Source organism: Chroicocephalus ridibundus, chromosome 8, assembly GCF_963924245.1.
Source record: "Chroicocephalus ridibundus chromosome 8, bChrRid1.1, whole genome shotgun sequence".
NCBI lineage: Eukaryota > Metazoa > Chordata > Aves > Charadriiformes > Laridae > Chroicocephalus > Chroicocephalus ridibundus.
The window spans coordinates 22,538,084-22,555,783 of NC_086291.1; the positions used below are offsets into that span (position 1 = coordinate 22,538,084).

At 37.7% G+C, this 17,700-nt stretch overlaps 1 protein-coding gene across 4 annotated transcripts in view; it reads right to left on the minus strand.

Annotated features, from left to right (window-relative positions):
• Nucleotides 1–17,700, minus strand: part of COL11A1 (collagen type XI alpha 1 chain) — a 159,762-nt gene that overhangs the window by 37,966 nt on the left and 104,096 nt on the right. For all 4 annotated transcript variants that reach the window (XM_063344364.1, XM_063344362.1, XM_063344363.1 and 1 more), the window contains 7 exons: nucleotides 15,668–15,721; nucleotides 14,646–14,753; nucleotides 13,785–13,874; nucleotides 13,442–13,495; nucleotides 5,370–5,477; nucleotides 4,756–4,863; nucleotides 3,645–3,698 (listed from right to left, as the gene is read on the minus strand). In XM_063344364.1, coding sequence (XP_063200434.1) covers nucleotides 3,645–3,698; nucleotides 4,756–4,863; nucleotides 5,370–5,477; nucleotides 13,442–13,495; nucleotides 13,785–13,874; nucleotides 14,646–14,753; nucleotides 15,668–15,721 — 576 coding nt within the window. The remainder of the gene's footprint in view (nucleotides 1–3,644; nucleotides 3,699–4,755; nucleotides 4,864–5,369; nucleotides 5,478–13,441; nucleotides 13,496–13,784; nucleotides 13,875–14,645; nucleotides 14,754–15,667; nucleotides 15,722–17,700) is intronic.

Sequence of the window (17,700 nt, forward strand, 5' to 3'; positions counted from 1 at the left end):
TTTTGCAACAGCACAAAGGTTATTTTGACCTTCAGGAGACATGAAAAAGTCTAAGTTCTTCTTGAGCACTGGGAGTCACATTCTCTTTGATAGTAAGTCTCTTTTCAACAGAATGGCAAAAAATATGTCTCTGAGGAAATTCTTATTTTTTTAATTCTCCTTACAGAATAATAACTTCCTAAGTTATATTGTGCATAATTTAGAAGTCAGTTATACAGATGTAATGTAATGATATCTAACACTGAGGATTGGGAATGGAAGATACTAGTTTATGATGTGCTAGGTTGAATCTGTTCTTTGCACCAGCTAGAGAGATTAGACTGATGAAAAGAGAAGCTAGGAAAGCATAAAACCTTACACCTGGCAACAGCTGGTTTGCGCTTTTAGACGACAGAGAAGTTGTCTGCAGTTTCTAGGCTGGGAATTCTAATTTAGTGCAGAATAATACTCGGATTTAAAGACTGTCCTAGGGCTAAAATTAGATTATGCTGCCCTTTATAAGAAGATTAGGAAAAGGAACTACTCAAGTCTTGTAGTCTATTTCTTTCTTTGGGTTCTATGTATATTTTAGTAGTATCTTATTTTCTAGGGATTTTGAAGTGTCAAACTATGTATTTCTTCTCTTTTATAATTTTCTTTTTGTCACATACCTGATGGCAATAGGTGAAGCAAAGCTTTTTATCCTCCGTGGTGACATATCTAAATGAAAGGACTCTAGGAATCCTTGTGTTGACTGGGAGGGTTACCATGAGAAAGGGAATTAGCATGCATGAATTTTAAAATAAAAAATCATATTGGAATGGGTTGCTTCTACACTCTGCAGGATGCTTCTGTCTGCTCCTTCATTTTATAGGCCCCAGAACGAGATTTACACGTTTGTAATCTCATTTAAATACTAATTTCGATATAAAGTATTGTTAGAAGGTACTTTGCAATTGATAAATGAGAAGTTATTTAGACACATGGCCAGACTCTTTTTTCCCATGGCTCTGGAGTGCAAATGGAGAGAGACTGATCAGAATAATCAGGGAGAATCTTCGGTTAATAAAGGCAGCTGTGGTGGCAGTGGAGGTTTTGAAGCTCAAGAGACTATGTACGTCAGCAATAAAATTGTGCCGCACCTGCAAGGATATGGCAACATAGTATATTTTCTTAGGCACAGTATATTTAAAACCCCAAACATAAATCGTTGTTAGTTTCAACTGGGTATTCAAGATGTTTCCAGCTCTTCTTAATCAGGAAAAAGGGATAAATTCTTCTTTGCCCAGGATCCTTGCTGTGATTAGGCTCTAAATGCCCACCAAGGCTTTTCTGGGTGTCTGGGTATTGTGAATATCTATTCTTTATGTCCACCGATTTCAGAACTATGTATTTACTTCCTCTTCAGAATCTTTCAGAGCTGACCAACAAGGCCTTTCCTCCCTGCCCCTGTGTACATCTGTCAGCATGTTGAAAGGAAAGCAGATTTGAAATAAACACATTCCGAAATTGTCAGGGTAAAATGACTGCAACTGAGGGCAAATAGGATTCAATACACATGACTTCAAATGGGGTAACATTCACTTCAACTAAGCAGGCCTGGACACTGAATCCTGTCTTTCAAGGAAAACATATTACATTCCCAAATGTCTTAAACCTTGAGACTTGAGAGTACAGGATAAGTTCTCAAATGATTATGCTGCAGACACTTGATTTGTAAAGCAGGTCTGCTGGAACACGCCCAAATACATTAGTACTCACTATGGGAACTGTGGTTACAGTCTAATGCTCAGCATAACTAGCTATGCTGAAATGGTCTGAAATAGAAAAGTGTAGCATGTGTTTTTTCCGAATTTCTCTGATGCAGAAGCATCTCTAATGAAGAGAGGCATGTCAAAGGGGAAAACAGAAGGATATGCATGTGATCACATGCAAAGCCTGAAGTGGAACTGGACCGTGACCTGCTTCATATGCTACCTCTGTCCTTTCCTTTAAATGCCAGGTTTTGCTGTGTACACAGGGCCTGTACTGTCATGGACATCTTCAGGTGGACAAAGAGGAGCTGCATATATCTCGATGTATCCTGCAGCTGGTTTACAACCACAGCAGCAAATAGATTAAGACTGATTTTCCGTTAACTGGGAACAAGTCCATAGTTTTAAAAGTGACTTTAAAAATGTTTTACTTTGATTAATTAATTTTACAAAGTCAACCAAAGCATTCAGCTCTGATCATGCAGAAGTAATTTTAGTCTGAAGCAGAATTTGTTTACAACTTGTTTACATGTATGTTTCTTGGAAAACTGGGGTTTATAATACAAGTGCTCTCTAATCCATATGTATATTACAATCTTTGTGTTAACAGGGCTTTACAACTAGTTTATTGAAGCATAACACTTGTGATTTGATCTATTAAAATAGGATTGTGAAAAATATGTGTTATCTGCACTGGAAACTGCAGAAATCTTTCTCACATAAATAACTGAAAAGGACAAGCTTATCCTTAAAAACAAAGAAAACCCTTGTAATTTTTTGCACATTTTGTCTCCACATTTTTTTCTACGAAATTATCATAAAACTGTGATTTGCTTGAATTTGTATATATCCTCCTATGAAACATCATCTGATTATGTGTAAGCTGTAAATTTGGTGCAATTTTTGGAAGCAATCTAATTTTATGATGCTCTATAAGTTGTTAATCATAATAAGCACACAGTGTTTTCAAGATAGTAAATATGCTTAGTTATCAATACCCCTATGTTGAGTTCTGAACTTTGCTAACTGTGAATATTGATGGAATATAATAATAATAAAAAAATCTTTCTACAATTACGTCTCCATTTTTTCTTGAGGAAAACTATTCAAATAAAATGTCAGTTTATCTTGAAATTGAACAGAAGTGAAAACAAACCTTTTCTGAATTTTTGGGAAAGAAACCAACCAAAAAAAGTGCTAGTTTTATCCTTTCTAGCTTCAAATTTTGAAGTGGAAAAAGCTTATTTTTATATTTCTGGCCTTAATCAAAAGAGGAAGTGCTTGAACTTCAGAAACAATTTTGAAGACAAAAACATTTCAGATGAAATCAAGTAGAAGCCTGATTCAGTAATAGGCCTAGTGATAATATTTGAAAACTCATATAAGCCATTTGATCGGAGGTCTTCACTGTTCTGAAATGTTGCAAACAGCTAAGCATACTCTCCAAGAATTAGATATTCTTTAAAAATTTTAGAACTATATTAGTAGAATTCTCTATTGACTCTTCATATTATTTATTATTATGGCTAAGAAGCTAAAGCTGGGTATGTTCACACAATCCAGTCAGTGAAGGTAACTTAAACACAGTAAGTGTATTCCTGGTCTCTCCCAGTTCAAATGCAGAATGGATGAATTAAAATGATATAGGAAGGGTGCTTAGGAATTTAGTTTACCCGTTTATTTTTTAATGATTCTATAAGCTCAAGAAATATGGGAAATACTAAATATATGCATGGCTCTATAAGTACAAACTTCCAAGTATTGTGTTAAAACTCAACATTATTTTGAAGAAATATTTTTGAAGTGTGTCTTTGTTTCTGTTCATCGATGCAGCAAGGCTACCTGCATACTTCATGCATGAATGCTTTTTATTTATGAAGACTGTAATGGACAAAGGATTTTGCTACTCACGTTTTCTCCCTTGTCGCCTTTACTACCTTTCTGACCCGGTTCACCAATTTCACCCTGTAATTGAAAGTTAAAAGTTAAACCTCTTGTTTAAAATGGTCTCCTTCACACTTAGCTGAAGTCAATATCACAGTATCTTTAAATGTTCCCTTTGATATGATTATTCTGTGTTTTATGCTGCTGCTTCAAGTGTGAAGGCCTGATGGGGGCAATTCTGCATTGATCAATAGTATGTCATATTAATCCAGATATTGATTGCTATACTGCAAAGGGCAACAAGACCTGTCTTTGAAGTATAGCACAGCTGAGCTCTAAATAAAGCAAACTGTGTTCCTCATGTCGCCTTCAATATGAACTTATGATGAAAGCACCCTGATTTACAGACTCATCTAACTGTATCTGACTGAGCTGCTTTTCACTGAAGTGTACAATATTTAAAAACTTCAAAATTATTCAAATCACCAGGAAACCATGTCAGTAAAACACTTTTCCTTATAAAATAATAAAAGCGAATTAAATCACAGAAAATACTCTCTGTGGGATAAATTACACTCATGCATCATAAAAACACACCTCAGAATCTTTACCTTTATCCATGCTAACTAACAAAATAGTGCTGGATCAGCAAACATTCAAGATGGTCCTGAAAGGTGCCGTGTCTTAAATTCTGCCAGAAGTCAAGAGAATAGCTCTGCTGAGAACATACTATTTTGACACCCTCGACCTATCAACAGTGGTTCCAAATCACTATACATTACTGAGAACATTTTATCTTACTCATTCAGCAAACCAAGTTTCTAAAATAGGTAAAAATCAATTTTGATATCATCTGCCTTGATTTATTTTGCCACACTTTCATCTTTGTTTCTTTGCCAGGATAAATGTTATTCTACTAGTTCTTGAACACAAATCCCAATGTCCCATGGCATCTCCCCCTCAGACGTCTGATTATAGAAGGTTTTTTAGTTTATTTTTGCAGCAGGTGGAGGGAGTATGGGGGAGGCAGGGATAAGAGTTGCTTTGTCATCGTATTTATTGTGAGGAAAGCTACAACCAGAGAACTGTACTGACTGACCTTCTCACAGATGCACTAATACCAATTATAATAATTCACCTTGTCACCGTCTTCTCCAGGAGATCCGCTAGGACCAGCGGGACCAGGAAGTCCTACAGGGCCCTGTACTCCATCACGTCCAGCTGGACCCTGAGGACCTTTTTCACCCTGGTTTTGAAGGAAAGAAAGTGATACACATTACCACAGGAGAGTAATGAAGATTTCAATACAGGTAATCACATTACCAATATAAAATTAAAAAAAAAAAACAAAAAAAAACAAAAAAAAACCAAAAAACAATAGAAAGGATACTATAAAGGGAAGAGAATGTATCAGAAAATTATACTATGTAATAATGGAAGTGGACGTCAAATACACTTGTACCCTAATGCACATACACTAATGCTGGGTACAAAGTTCTAATGAAAGACTGAATTGACAAACTTTTTTATTATATTCATTCCCTGCTGTGATAATAACAGGTTTAGCCCTTCTTGGTTGTTAGAGGGTATGACAAGAAATGTTTTACTATTTACTTAATTGTAAATATAAAAGGAGTAGGTCAGGTATTATGAGGATATGTTTAATAGGCAAATACTAGAGTGGGAAAAAGTAACATTCTGGAATGAAAAGTCTGTGCTGTGATAGTTTTATGTGAGTCTGTGATTACTTACGGGAGCACCCTTCTCCCCTGCAGGGCCTGGAGGACCCTGAGGTCCAGGACGACCTGGCAGACCAATTGGGCCAGCAGTGCCTGCTGCTCCACGTTCCCCTGGTGAGCCCTGGAAAGAAATAAAAAATTATATGGCAATTCTGATAATAGCCCTGATAACTGTTGGTGGTTTTCATGACCCAGGTTACTCAGTGAGATTCCAGCTGGGAGAAGGGTACCCATTCAGCATGCATATAAGTAAAGGAAAAGGCTGAAAAACCTAACGTGAAGTACACACTCAATAGTTTGTATTCAATACTAATTTGAACTTTTTTTTTCATAAATACCCCTTCCTGTATTTGTTCATCATAACAGGAATGAGCTTCAGCCAGTTTTCAAAAACTTTATTCCCTCTGTAACGTTCACCATATTAAAATACACAAGTAACCCACACCGCAGCCCAAATTTTTGGTCAAATTTTGTGCTGTACATTGCTGTGTTGATCAGTATATTTCTGTGTTTCCCTTCGTGTGTGTAAAAATCTATTAAAGTCTAATCACTAATTTGATGTCTTATACAGAGGTGGCTTGGATGTACAAGGACCTTTAGATAAGCACAGAAAAAGTTAAAAATCTAATATTGCAAATTAAAGGGGAAAAGACAGGGGGAAATTAATCTAATATCAATAAGCATCACTGTTAAATGAGTCATATCACTGTCATTACTGCATTCCTTTAATTGTCTAAATAAAGGTGGGGTTTTTTTCTATCTGAAACTACCAAAATATCCATAAGTGAAAATTTAGTTGCTACCTTCCCTGTCAATTCTTTCTTTTGAAGCAGTATAGGGCTGATGGTTGTTCCATAAAAAAACAACCTTTCTTTTAAATACGTCAATCTGCCACAAAGCCAAACTCCACAAGCTTTTATAATTTGACCTGTGCTTTTATTGTTTCCACTGGATTGAGCTAACTAGACAAAATGGAGGGAATGACTAGATATGTAAAAATCTGCAGTGCTCTAAAAACAAGGAGGTGGAGTAATTTTTTCCCATCTTATTTATTGCACTTTCTAAGCATACAGATGACATATACTTTTAAATAGTGGTGAAAGGGGTAAAGGAAAGGAAACAATGTGTTCTGGTACTAAACCCCCTTCCTAAAAGGATACAAGGGAACAGATAACAGTATAGATTAGAACTTCTACTCAAATACATGGAATTTCAGAATCAAAATGTTAAATGTTGGTCTATCCATATTTGTTTATCATTTAGCCAAAAGCCATAATGTGGAACACTGATTTTTGCAAGCTGGGTTAATTCCCATACAGTGATCTATAACCAAGTTCTCTGTAATTCATAAGCAAAGAAACAGAGACCTGTTTGGAGGCACATCACAGCATAGAAATGACAGGGGGCAAAAGACATTTACACTTGAATTAGTAATATCTCCTTCATCACACAGGCGGATTCTGACCAACTGTTCTGAATTTGTGAAATGGATTCATGATAGCACAGGGGAAAAACTTCGTGTGTCTACAGAGGTTAACTGCCATCCAACTTGCTTCTTCCTGTCTCTCCACAAGCATCAGCATGTACAGAGAGACAGAAGCATGATGCTCTCCTGGGTACAGGTGGAGCATGAAGAATGGTGGAGTGTCTTTGTGCGTTTTGCACCATCACTGGCTGAGAACTCTGACAGGAAATTCAGCTTTGCCAGTCCTGATACTTCCTGAGGATTCAAGAGGCCATATGTCCCTCCTGTGTCCTGTAGATCAGGCAGCATGGGAACAAGGACAATGGAGTATCTGTTCCATTATATTCTACACATGAGCTAGGCTTGTGCTTACAAATCTAATGGGAAAAACTATTTCACTAAGAGCAACAGAGTTAACTGTGAAATTTGTGGACTCACTGGAAACAGAAGCAGAGAGAGCTGTCCTCTCCCTCTAAATTTCTATATTTTCACATTTTTACAGCATCTTTGTTTTCTGTCTTTTAAATAATTTATAATTTTTGCATCAAAGAGCGCTGTTTAAGGTTTGTTTGCTGTAGAGTAATATTTCCCCAGCTTTTCAGTTTGACACATAGAAGATAGTTTGTAACACTTTAAAGTTATTGATAATTTCACTTTTCCAACTGATATACTGGAAGTGGGGTGATACATCATGGAATGGATAAGCAATGGGTATTGTAGCCTGAGGCTCTAAATAGCCAGTTTTTTTCCCATGTTTAAGCAAGATCAAATTTGCTGGCTCTTGGAGCACTGGAATTTTAAGATGATTTCACCTATGAGGGTCCAATTTTTTGCTTTTATTCATGGCATACTTTTCCTGGACTGACTCTATTAGTATAACTAGTACGAAATCCATAATGAGGTGCTTTTCCCTCCAGATAACTGTGGCAGAAGAGAATGCTGAATGGTTTCTCCAAATAGTTTTGCAAGTTATCTCAGTAAGATCTAATTTTTAATGAGTGTTCAAAAAAGTATTTGTGCAGGAATCACAGATGACTTTATCCTTCCTGGTGTTGGTTTTCTTTGTTTGTTTTTTTTTTATTTATTTTTATTTTTATTTTAAAGTCTGGGTGGATGCCTAAGTTTCTGTCCCATTTCTGCTATTTTACTTCCTAAGACTTCAGTGAATTCAACAAGACAAATTCACTACCCTGCAGCCATACTACCATGGTCTGTGATCTTGTCAGCTCTCATAAGCTAAACAATTTTAGGTCATCTCATCAGTAGGCTGCACGAATAGAGAGCAAAAAAATCCAAATAACCGATAGATCTTTCTTGTATCAGACAGCAGACACTAACAGTGACCATAATTTCTAGTAGCCCCTTTATTCAGCCAGCTTTTCACATTTATATTTGCACTTGCGTTATGAACAAGAAGTACAGCTTTTCTTTTCAAGGATCCTCTCATTTCTCTGTGAGAATGGCCTCTGATCAAAGCAGAACACATTAAATTACAGTTGCAACTCAGAAAAGCATTTTAGGCAGCTTGTTAAGTCTGTTTTCTCTTTCTATGTTTATTATCTATTTTTGTCGCTCCGTCCCACTATAAAACAATCCCCATATATTACTAAACTCCTTGTTAACCTGTGGTCTTGCAGTGGTACTCACATCCTGGAATCTTTTTATTAATTTGTGGGCGTTTTGAAAAACTTTCCTACAGAATGGAAGTGTCATGCTTTGTCTTGTATTTCTCTTATACAGACTATAAACTCATTAGTAACCTAGTTCTTATCTCTCTTTCTGTGAAGAGGTATGTAATCATAACTATCATATACATTACATAGTAGTAGCAATGCTTTTTACTGATGATTAACAAAATGCTCAACAAGTGAAGATCCCCATGACTGGAAAATGTTATCAGAGAGAGGAAGATAGCTCTAGATAGCTCAGTACTAACACTTCAGTAGCTTACAGCTGGCTTGTTCCGAGTTCAATTTGGGCAGCCTATTCCTAAATGAGCTAATGAAAAATGACCGATTGACATTCCAAAGAGCTTTCTCTCATCAGCATTCAGCATTCCACACAGTAGTATGAGAAGGGAAGAAAACAAACAGAAGACAAAGACAGCAGATAAAAGAGAGCTGTTTAAAAAAAAAAACACACACAAAAAACCAAACACAACAAAAAAAACCAAACAAAAAACTCACAACAACAACAACAAAAAAACCCAAAACAACAGAAAAAACCCTTGCTCCGGAGTGCATTCATGCATCTCTTTCTTTTGTCCAGATCACTCTAAGCACAATAATTGGCATGCACGTTATTTGGAGCAGTCATTTGTTTGGTATGCCTGCAGATGTATGCACTAGCCAAATAAAGCTTATAATTGACTATATATGCTAGTTAGAAGCAATTGGTATTGGCAGGGAACTGGAGAAAAATCATCCAGTGGCATGAATTCTCTTCCTATTACAAATGGCAGATGAAGACTCCATTATAATTATACTTCTGTATGTACCCTCTGTTGGCTAAAAATAGATGGGAAAATATTTTAGGACTATTTGATGCTCATTGTCTGCTATGAGCTACTGTGAAAAAAAGCAAGGTATTGTGGTTTAATTGTGGTCCTTGCAAATGCACAGAAACCCAGTATTAAGGGCATCTATGCATCTTTTTGCACTGAAAAACACTTTCAAGATAACAAGTTAGTAATTAGAGATGAAATAGTAAAAGAATCCCACTGAGGACTTCTGGAATGCTCTCAGGTCAGCTTGGTGCTTTTTGTGCCTCATGTGGCCTGCTTGCACTACAGTGACCTCAAAGTATATTATAAAAATGCTTACCCTTCAAACTCTCTTTCCACTCTGCCCACAATTTCTGCTACCACTACATCTATTTCTCAAAGATCAGAAAAACAATATGCAAAAATTTCTGAGCTTCCTAAGTGATTCTTTTTATGACTATGTTTACCTTAGCAGGAAGCGTGGCCCCAACAGGAATGGATTTATAAAGTGAAGAAGCAGTTGGTACTGTGCTCCTGACACCCATGCTCTGTGTATCTCTGGACTATACTTCATGATAATTCTAGTTTGGCACTGAACTCCCATTAACTGACGTGTATTAGAAGCGCACCTGCAATTTCTCTTCCAATTTAGTTTCACATGAAAGGAGAGCTCCATGATTTGAACCTAATGGTGGTAAATGGGGATGATCGAGACATTCACCTCAAAATGTGAGGTGAATGTATACATACCCTATAAGAATTAGTAAAACATGTATCATCTGAATTTAAATTCAAACATATGTATTTCAGAATATGGACAACCATCACTAAACATGCTTTTGCCTCACAGCCTTAAGTGATGCTTGTTTATGAGAAACTATGGTAGGAGTGGCCCAGCAACTGTGTGGGCACCCTGTGTGGGAAAGGGGGGTGCGCTAAATGTCAGGTATGCTTGTGCTGTCTGGTTTGTGCATGCTCAGAAGAGTTCTGGTTCATTGCACCTGAAGTAACTATCTGCTTGAGAGGTTAGTTCAGCCTTAGGGCCTCCTTTAACAGAAAATGAAGACACGACCTTTAGATTGAGGAGACTATTCTGGTCTATGCTTTCTTGATTTTGATTCATCTTTTCTTCTAACAGTTCAGGTTCTTCAGATGGGGTGGGATGATATCCCTTTTGACTCTCCCTGCTAGCTTCCATTCCATTCCATTCCATTCCATTCCATTCCATTCCATTCCATTCCATTCCATTCCATTCCATTCCATTCCACTCCATTCCCAGCTACCTTGTTTTGGTGCCTTTTGGGAATGTACGTGTACTGCATGGTGTTAAGAAATCACAAATGCAAGTTCTTGATTTAAAGAATAGAAGCTTAAAGGTATTAAGAATTCAATAATTAATTTTAAGAATTCAAGTACCAAGTATTAAGAAATCAAGAAGTAAAGCCTAAAAGTGTGCTACAGCAGATCTTTTCTAATAATGTTGAAATAATCCAAAAGCAAGAACCTTTATACTATGTTGGTTTTTTTTCCCTCCCTGTTTAATGCATTCTGATTTCAATATGAATTGCAGGGACATAAGAGTTTTATTGTTGAAATACATACAGTTTCAGCTCCTCCATTACTCTTTTATCTAACAGGAATAGCGGTGCTGATTTTTATTTTTTTTACGTCAGTTGCACTGAATGAAAGAAATAAATTGTCAAGATGACTGTCAAAATCTACAGAATTCACATTTGGGAATAACTGTACCGTGTTTTGAATACCAGTGTATCCTTGTAGAACTTGCATAAAAAATGACAACAGAGAATAGGTAACTTTAAGCATATCCTACTTCAAATACCTTTCAGGATCACTACCAGAAACTGCAGTGAAAGAGGCAGCAGAAGTATAAATAGTAGAAGCCCAAATGGGAAACAAAAAATCTAAATGTAAACAACTCTTGAGCACAGGACCATATCGAAAAAGCCTAGTCACACTGCTCAAGAGAGGATAATTTACTGGTTTTGAGGAATGACTATGTGTCACTGCTTTTCTCTCTATCATAATTATAAAGAAAAAAACAACTACAACAACACAAACAGTTGGGAAATACATTTTTATGCCTATGTTGAGTTTAAATTGTTGAGAAGGAATATTTTTGCATTACATGATTTGACATAGCTGTTATTAGCCAAGCAAACGTAATTTGTAACATTTTCACTGATCCTATCTATAGGCATGGTCCACACGAGTACAGTAAAGGTAAAGTCTTCAAAGCAAGGGATGGGTTCTGGTCCTCTTGTCCTCTAAAATTCTTAAGTAATTGTATAATGCATAATTTCTTTACATATTCATAAAATGGTATTGTTAATAAGCCATTCTTATATTCTTGCATGATCTATTTTCCTGTGGATTTCAGTGGGACATTTCAAGTTTCATTTTCCAAAACAGGCTTACATTTGGGCTGGTATATGATATATTTTCCAAAATATAGGCTGATATATGGTGCATTTTCCAAAACAGGCTTACATATAGGCTGGTATATGGTTCAAAATATTAGATGCAGTAATAAAGGCACAAAAGTAGTGAGACCACATATTTAAATGCTAGTTTAGGCTACGCAGAACACCAGCAGTATTGTAAACATTATGTGGGTCAACTGTATGAGTGAACTGCAGTTGTACAAAGGGAACACTGCTGTATTGGGTTTGCGTGGCAAGATCTTTGGGGGAGGGGCGGGCTGCAGGGGTGGCTTCTGTGAGAAGATGCCAGAAGCTTCCCCTATGTCCGATAGAGCCAATGCCAGCTGGCTCCAAGATGGACCTGCCACTGGCCAAAGCCAAGCCAATCAGTGACAGTGGTAGCACCTCTGGCGTAACATTTAAGAAGGGCGAAAAAATTGCTGTGCAACAGCAGTGGGAAGAGAGCTGTGAGAATGTGAGAGAAAAAAATCTGCAGACACCAGAGTGAAGAAGTAAGGGTGAGGAGGTGAGGAGGTGCTCCAGGCACTGGAGCAGAGATTCCCCTGCAGGCCATGGTGAAGACCATGGTGAGGCAGGCTGTCCCCCTGCAGCCCATAGGGGTCCATGGTGGAGCAGATATCCACCTGCAGCCCATGGAGGACCCCATGCTGGAGGAGATGGATGTGCCCGAAGGAGGCTGTGACCCCGTGGAGAGGCCCTGCTGGAGCAGGCTCCTGTCAGGATGTGTGACCCCACAGAGAGGAGTACGTGCTGGAGAAAGTTTTCTGGCAGGACCTGTGACCCCATGGGGGACCGATGCTGGAGCAATCCATTCCTGAAGGACTGCACCCTGTGGAAGGGACCGACGCTGGAGCAGTTCATGAAGAACTGCAGCCTGTGGGAAGAACCACGTTGGAGAAGAGTTAATGGAGGACCGTTTCCCATGGGTGGGACCCCATGGTGGAGCACGGGAAGGGTGTGAGGAGAAAGGAGCAGCAGAGACAACATGTGATGAATTGACTGGAACCCCCATTCCCCATCACGCATCGCTGCTGGGGGAGGGGAGGTAGAGAATTTGGGAGTGAAGTTGAGCCTGGGAAGAAGGGAAGAGTGAGGGGAAGGTGTTTTAAGATTTGTTTTTTATTTCTCATTATCCTACTCTGATTTAATTGGTAATAAATTAAATTAATTTCCCTAAGTTGAGCTTGTTGCCCATGAGGGTAATTGGTAAGTGATCTACCTGTCCTTATCTCGACCGATCAGCCTTTTGTCATATTTTTTCTCCCCCTGCCCAGTTGAGGAGGAAGAGTGATAGAGCAGCTTGGTGGGCACCTGGTGTGCAGACAAAGTCAACCCACTACAACAGCATGAGTCCATTATCCACTATCCATAGATTTTCCACCATGGAAAACCTCTTTCATCTCAACAATAACTTATGTAAGTGGCAAGTACTGAGCAACAAGTACATCTCATCCCTACTGTTAGCAGAAGGCTTCAGATATTCACAACCTTCACATTCCTTGAATGTTTATTAGTGTGAATAATTAGTAGAATATAATTATTGATCGCTTTGAATGACATACATCTGTCTGCTATTTTACAGACTGCATTGATGAAAACATCACAGCATGTAAAGAAGAAAAAAGGTTACTATTTAAGACTGTTTATATTTCCATAAAATTATTATGTTTACTTACAACTGGGCCAGGTGGGCCTTGTGGGCCTTCCCCTCCTTTCAGACCAGCAGGACCCTAAAAAATGTAAAAAAAAAAAGCTTAACTCTTACACTGGAAAGTTTAAGAGTTATTTTTCCAACACATGTAATAGGAAAAATGTAAAAATACAAAGGCAAAAAACTGAAAAAAATTCCTTTTGACTTATATAGCCAATGATATTTAACAATGTTGGATTATTGATTTTTGTACTCCTATTGCATTCATTTTTAAGCACAATAGGAGGTTCCATGAAATAAGAGTAGTTAATCCATTGGTTTTTGTATTTAGAAACATGATGTCAATTGTTCTAGTGCTTATATGATACCTGAGCACCTGGAAGGCCTCTCTCTCCAGGGAAACCACGAAGACCTGCTGGTCCATCTTTCCCAGGAATGCCTTGAGGGCCTGGGTCACCCTTGGAAACAAATTACATTTTGATTTAAAAAAAAAGTTTAAAATGCTTATGTTAGTCATTAAATGAGTGACAAAAATGAAATACCAGATCCTAGTTACCATAATGACAAAAAAGATTATGCCCCCACCTATTCACCCATTAATTCTTTTAAGACTTTTAGTACAATAGTCTATCAATATGCTTAAATTTATAACAAGCTTTGACAAAATACAGTATTAGTTACAGAATATAATTAGTGAAAAACACATTAAACCATAAAAGTATGTTTAAAGATAAATTCATTAAAAACTTATAATGCCCATTTAAAATGGAAGGTTGAATAGAACTACATAGTAACTAGATAAGCAATATTCTTCTTGTGCCCCAACGCTGGCCAAAAAGTAAGCAAAGAGCTAAATTTGGTCAGTGAAATTTTGCCTTGTAGCCAGTACTACACACCCTACTTTAAATGCCAATGTACAATTTTCCACCTTGGTGCAATCATCACTACATATTTTCATAGTGAATGTGTGGTATATGTAAACTGGTTTTTCATTATTTTTTATTACAAAAAATACTAATTATTGGCTTTGGCTCAAGAGAATTCTGATTATTTCAATGGAAGCAGACACAGCTCTAAAATTGGAATCGTCCAAAATCCGTCTGGGTGAAATGTGCTGATTGTGATTTTATATTGTATGTTCTGATTTTGTTCTGCATGATGATTTGAAATTTGAGACTGTCAGCAATTTATCTGTCCCTTCCAATTTGTTCCCCAAAGCCACATCATACCTTAGCACCTTCTTTTCCTGCAGCACCTGGGAGGCCTTGTTCACCTGGTGGGCCAGGAGGACCTGGATGACCTCTTTCACCAATTGGGCCAGTCTCACCAGTAGGACCCTAAGCACAAAAGTAAAACTTCAGTCACCCGAAGGTATTTAATGTCTTGGGGGGTGGTGGGGAGGAGCAGATTCTTAATATCCAGCTGTTATGAGTATTGTTACAAAACAATATTACCATTGGTTAGCATGCATTCCTCCCCTTCCCTCCAGGCAATGCTGACTTATTAAATATCTTTGTCCTATAAAATAAATTTTGCATCGTATTCTGCCTGCAGACACGTCTGTACAGCTTCCAAAGAGTGAAATCCTGACCTTGCTCCTTAAGCAATAAGCTTTAAAACACAGTGTGCACCCATGTATGAGAGGAGGTTACAAAAAGGACATGGGAGGGTAATCCGTGTACTATGCTTGTCTTGAAACACTGTCTGTACTGTTATTTTTCGGAATAATACAAATTGGAAGGTAGGAGAATTGAAAGATATCTCTTCAGATTCACTAGCAGAAAATTTTCACTGAGGGAATTAGCTAAAAAAGCTCATGCAATTCAAATGGTTGATTTTGTTGCAAATAAATTAGATGAAATGAAATTTTCATAGTGAATCTCTACACAATCTAAAAGTAACTGAAATTTGGCCTCTGACAAGTTGCATTGCTCTTTCTAAACTATTTCATGGTAGAGAACTCTGCCTTCTTGACTTCTGCAAACCACCAACTTCATAATCACATTAAGAAAACACACAAAAAAGGAAGTGGAAAAGTACTCCTAACATTTGCACTAATGATTACTAAGTACACCTTTCTAAAATTGATATGCATAATTTGTTACAAAAGTTAATATAACCATCAATATGGTCCTTTTAATACAGCAACAGCAACTGCCTTAGCCATAATATAAGCATTATTATTAAGCATTAATAATATAAGCATTAAATATTGGTCTTATGAAGTTAACTGTGAAATTAAATGATGTACCTGTGGGCCAACAACGCCACCAGGACCAGGAGGACCAGTTTTTCCTTGAAAACCCTGTGAAATAATTATAGAATACCATGTTACCCAGGACAAGATATAGAAGAACAAAATTCGTATCTGTGCTGAAGAGAAAAAAGAGAAATTCCATGTCACACATTCCTTCCTTCAGGAAATAAAAACAAGAAATTCTTTTTTCTTGTGTATACTTAGAAGTGAAATACTGATTAATCTTTCGTATGTCTGTCAGTTACAATGTGTCTCAGGTGGTACAGCAGTAAAAATTCCAGTCAGTTTTACAGATCTCTCTAGGTGAACTTGATTAGGCGAGTCTGAATGCATAAGTGATGCAGCTAAAAGACAGCTGAAAATACATTTTTACATATGTACATTATAAATCATAAAGCCAGACATAGAATGCTTTTTAAAGAAAGAGAAGACACAGATAGTGGATTAAGCTGGAGCGGCATTAAAGATAAAGGGGAGGTTAGACAGAAAGAAAATGAAAAGAAATACAGATCCAGGGAAGATGAAGGTTATTTAGAAGTGGTAAAAAAGGCAGCGTGAGTGCCACAAGAAGAATGACGTCAATGAGAAATTGATATGATAGCAAAAATTGGGAAGCAGAGAATAGAAAGATAAAATTTTTGGGACATTTTTTCAGAACACTGGAAAATTTTACAGAATTTTCATTTTCTAATCCAGCCTGTTGTCGTTTGGACTGGGCTGGCCAATAAGCAACCGACAGATGCTCTCTTTAAGCTACTTCTCTCTCTCTCTCTATTCCCCAGAAGAGAAGAGAGAGAAAATAAGGGAGACGCTTATGGGTTGAAAACTACTTTAATGAAATATTAATAATACAAATAAAAAATAATAATATCAAATAAGAAAATAATTAAATATTTATAATATATACAAAACCAATATGGAGCTCCCAGGGTGACGATCACATCACCGTCAGCCACTGGGAAAGTCCCTGATTGGACTCAGTGACGGATGGGAACTGAACTCAGGAACTGGATTCAGGAATGTACGGATCGAGATCAAAGGCAGAAGAACAGACAGAGTCCTCCTCGGACACTGGCCATTGAAGAAAAGTGGCTGACTCCTTGGTTCCCTCAGCTTTATACTGAGCGTGATGCAGATGGGATGCAATACCCTGCTGGTCAGTTTGAGGTCACCTGTCCTGACCCCTCCTCCCCACAGGTGCGACCTCTCTACGCTGTTCCGCTTCTGACCCTCCAACATGGCACACAGCAAAGTTACCTGACCTTGGTTGTCATAGCAATAAGTATAAGCAAGAGCCTCTCTGTGTACCATTCCTTGGGATTAACTATAACATCAGGTTAAACATCAGGTCTTATCACTCTGGTAGCAGACACTGTCTGAACGATATACTGTTGATTTCAGAGAGATAGGAGAGGCTTAACTGAAAAGTAAAATTACTAAAAATAAAATTGCTTCTGTTTTACCTCAAACCAGGACATAGCCCCAGACTTCTGTCCAAAATTAGTCAATAAGCTGAATGACAACCTCACTTTGTAGTAGCACTGTTCAATGTATCTTTAAAATGTGCTAAATTATTTCTTTCAAATATTGGAAGTGTGTTGCCACATAAAGTTAGGAGAGTGCATTCACTGCTGTAACGCGCCTAGGATTCCACATAGTATCCTCTGCCTAACAGCCTACACCTGCCTCCTGCTCTGCTCACCTATGTAAAAACAAAGGTGTCATCTGGCCCATATTTCTTATAAACGTTGGGCCCTGCTCAGCATTCCTCTGGGCACAGTCTCACTGGCAGTTGCCCCATTCCATCAGATCCAGTTTAAACTTTCTTTACCTTCCTCTATCTGATTCTCTTTTTGCTGCCAGCCATATGTTATCACAGTTCAGTTTGGCCCATAACTGTTTAGGCACCCTCCCTCAGACGTCTGAAATGATCCAGACTAAAAACAAATACAAAAGTCCCCTTTTGGTCTGACTGAAAATCAGAACTGCTACAGATGGAATCATTCATGTCCCTTCCTTTACACAGT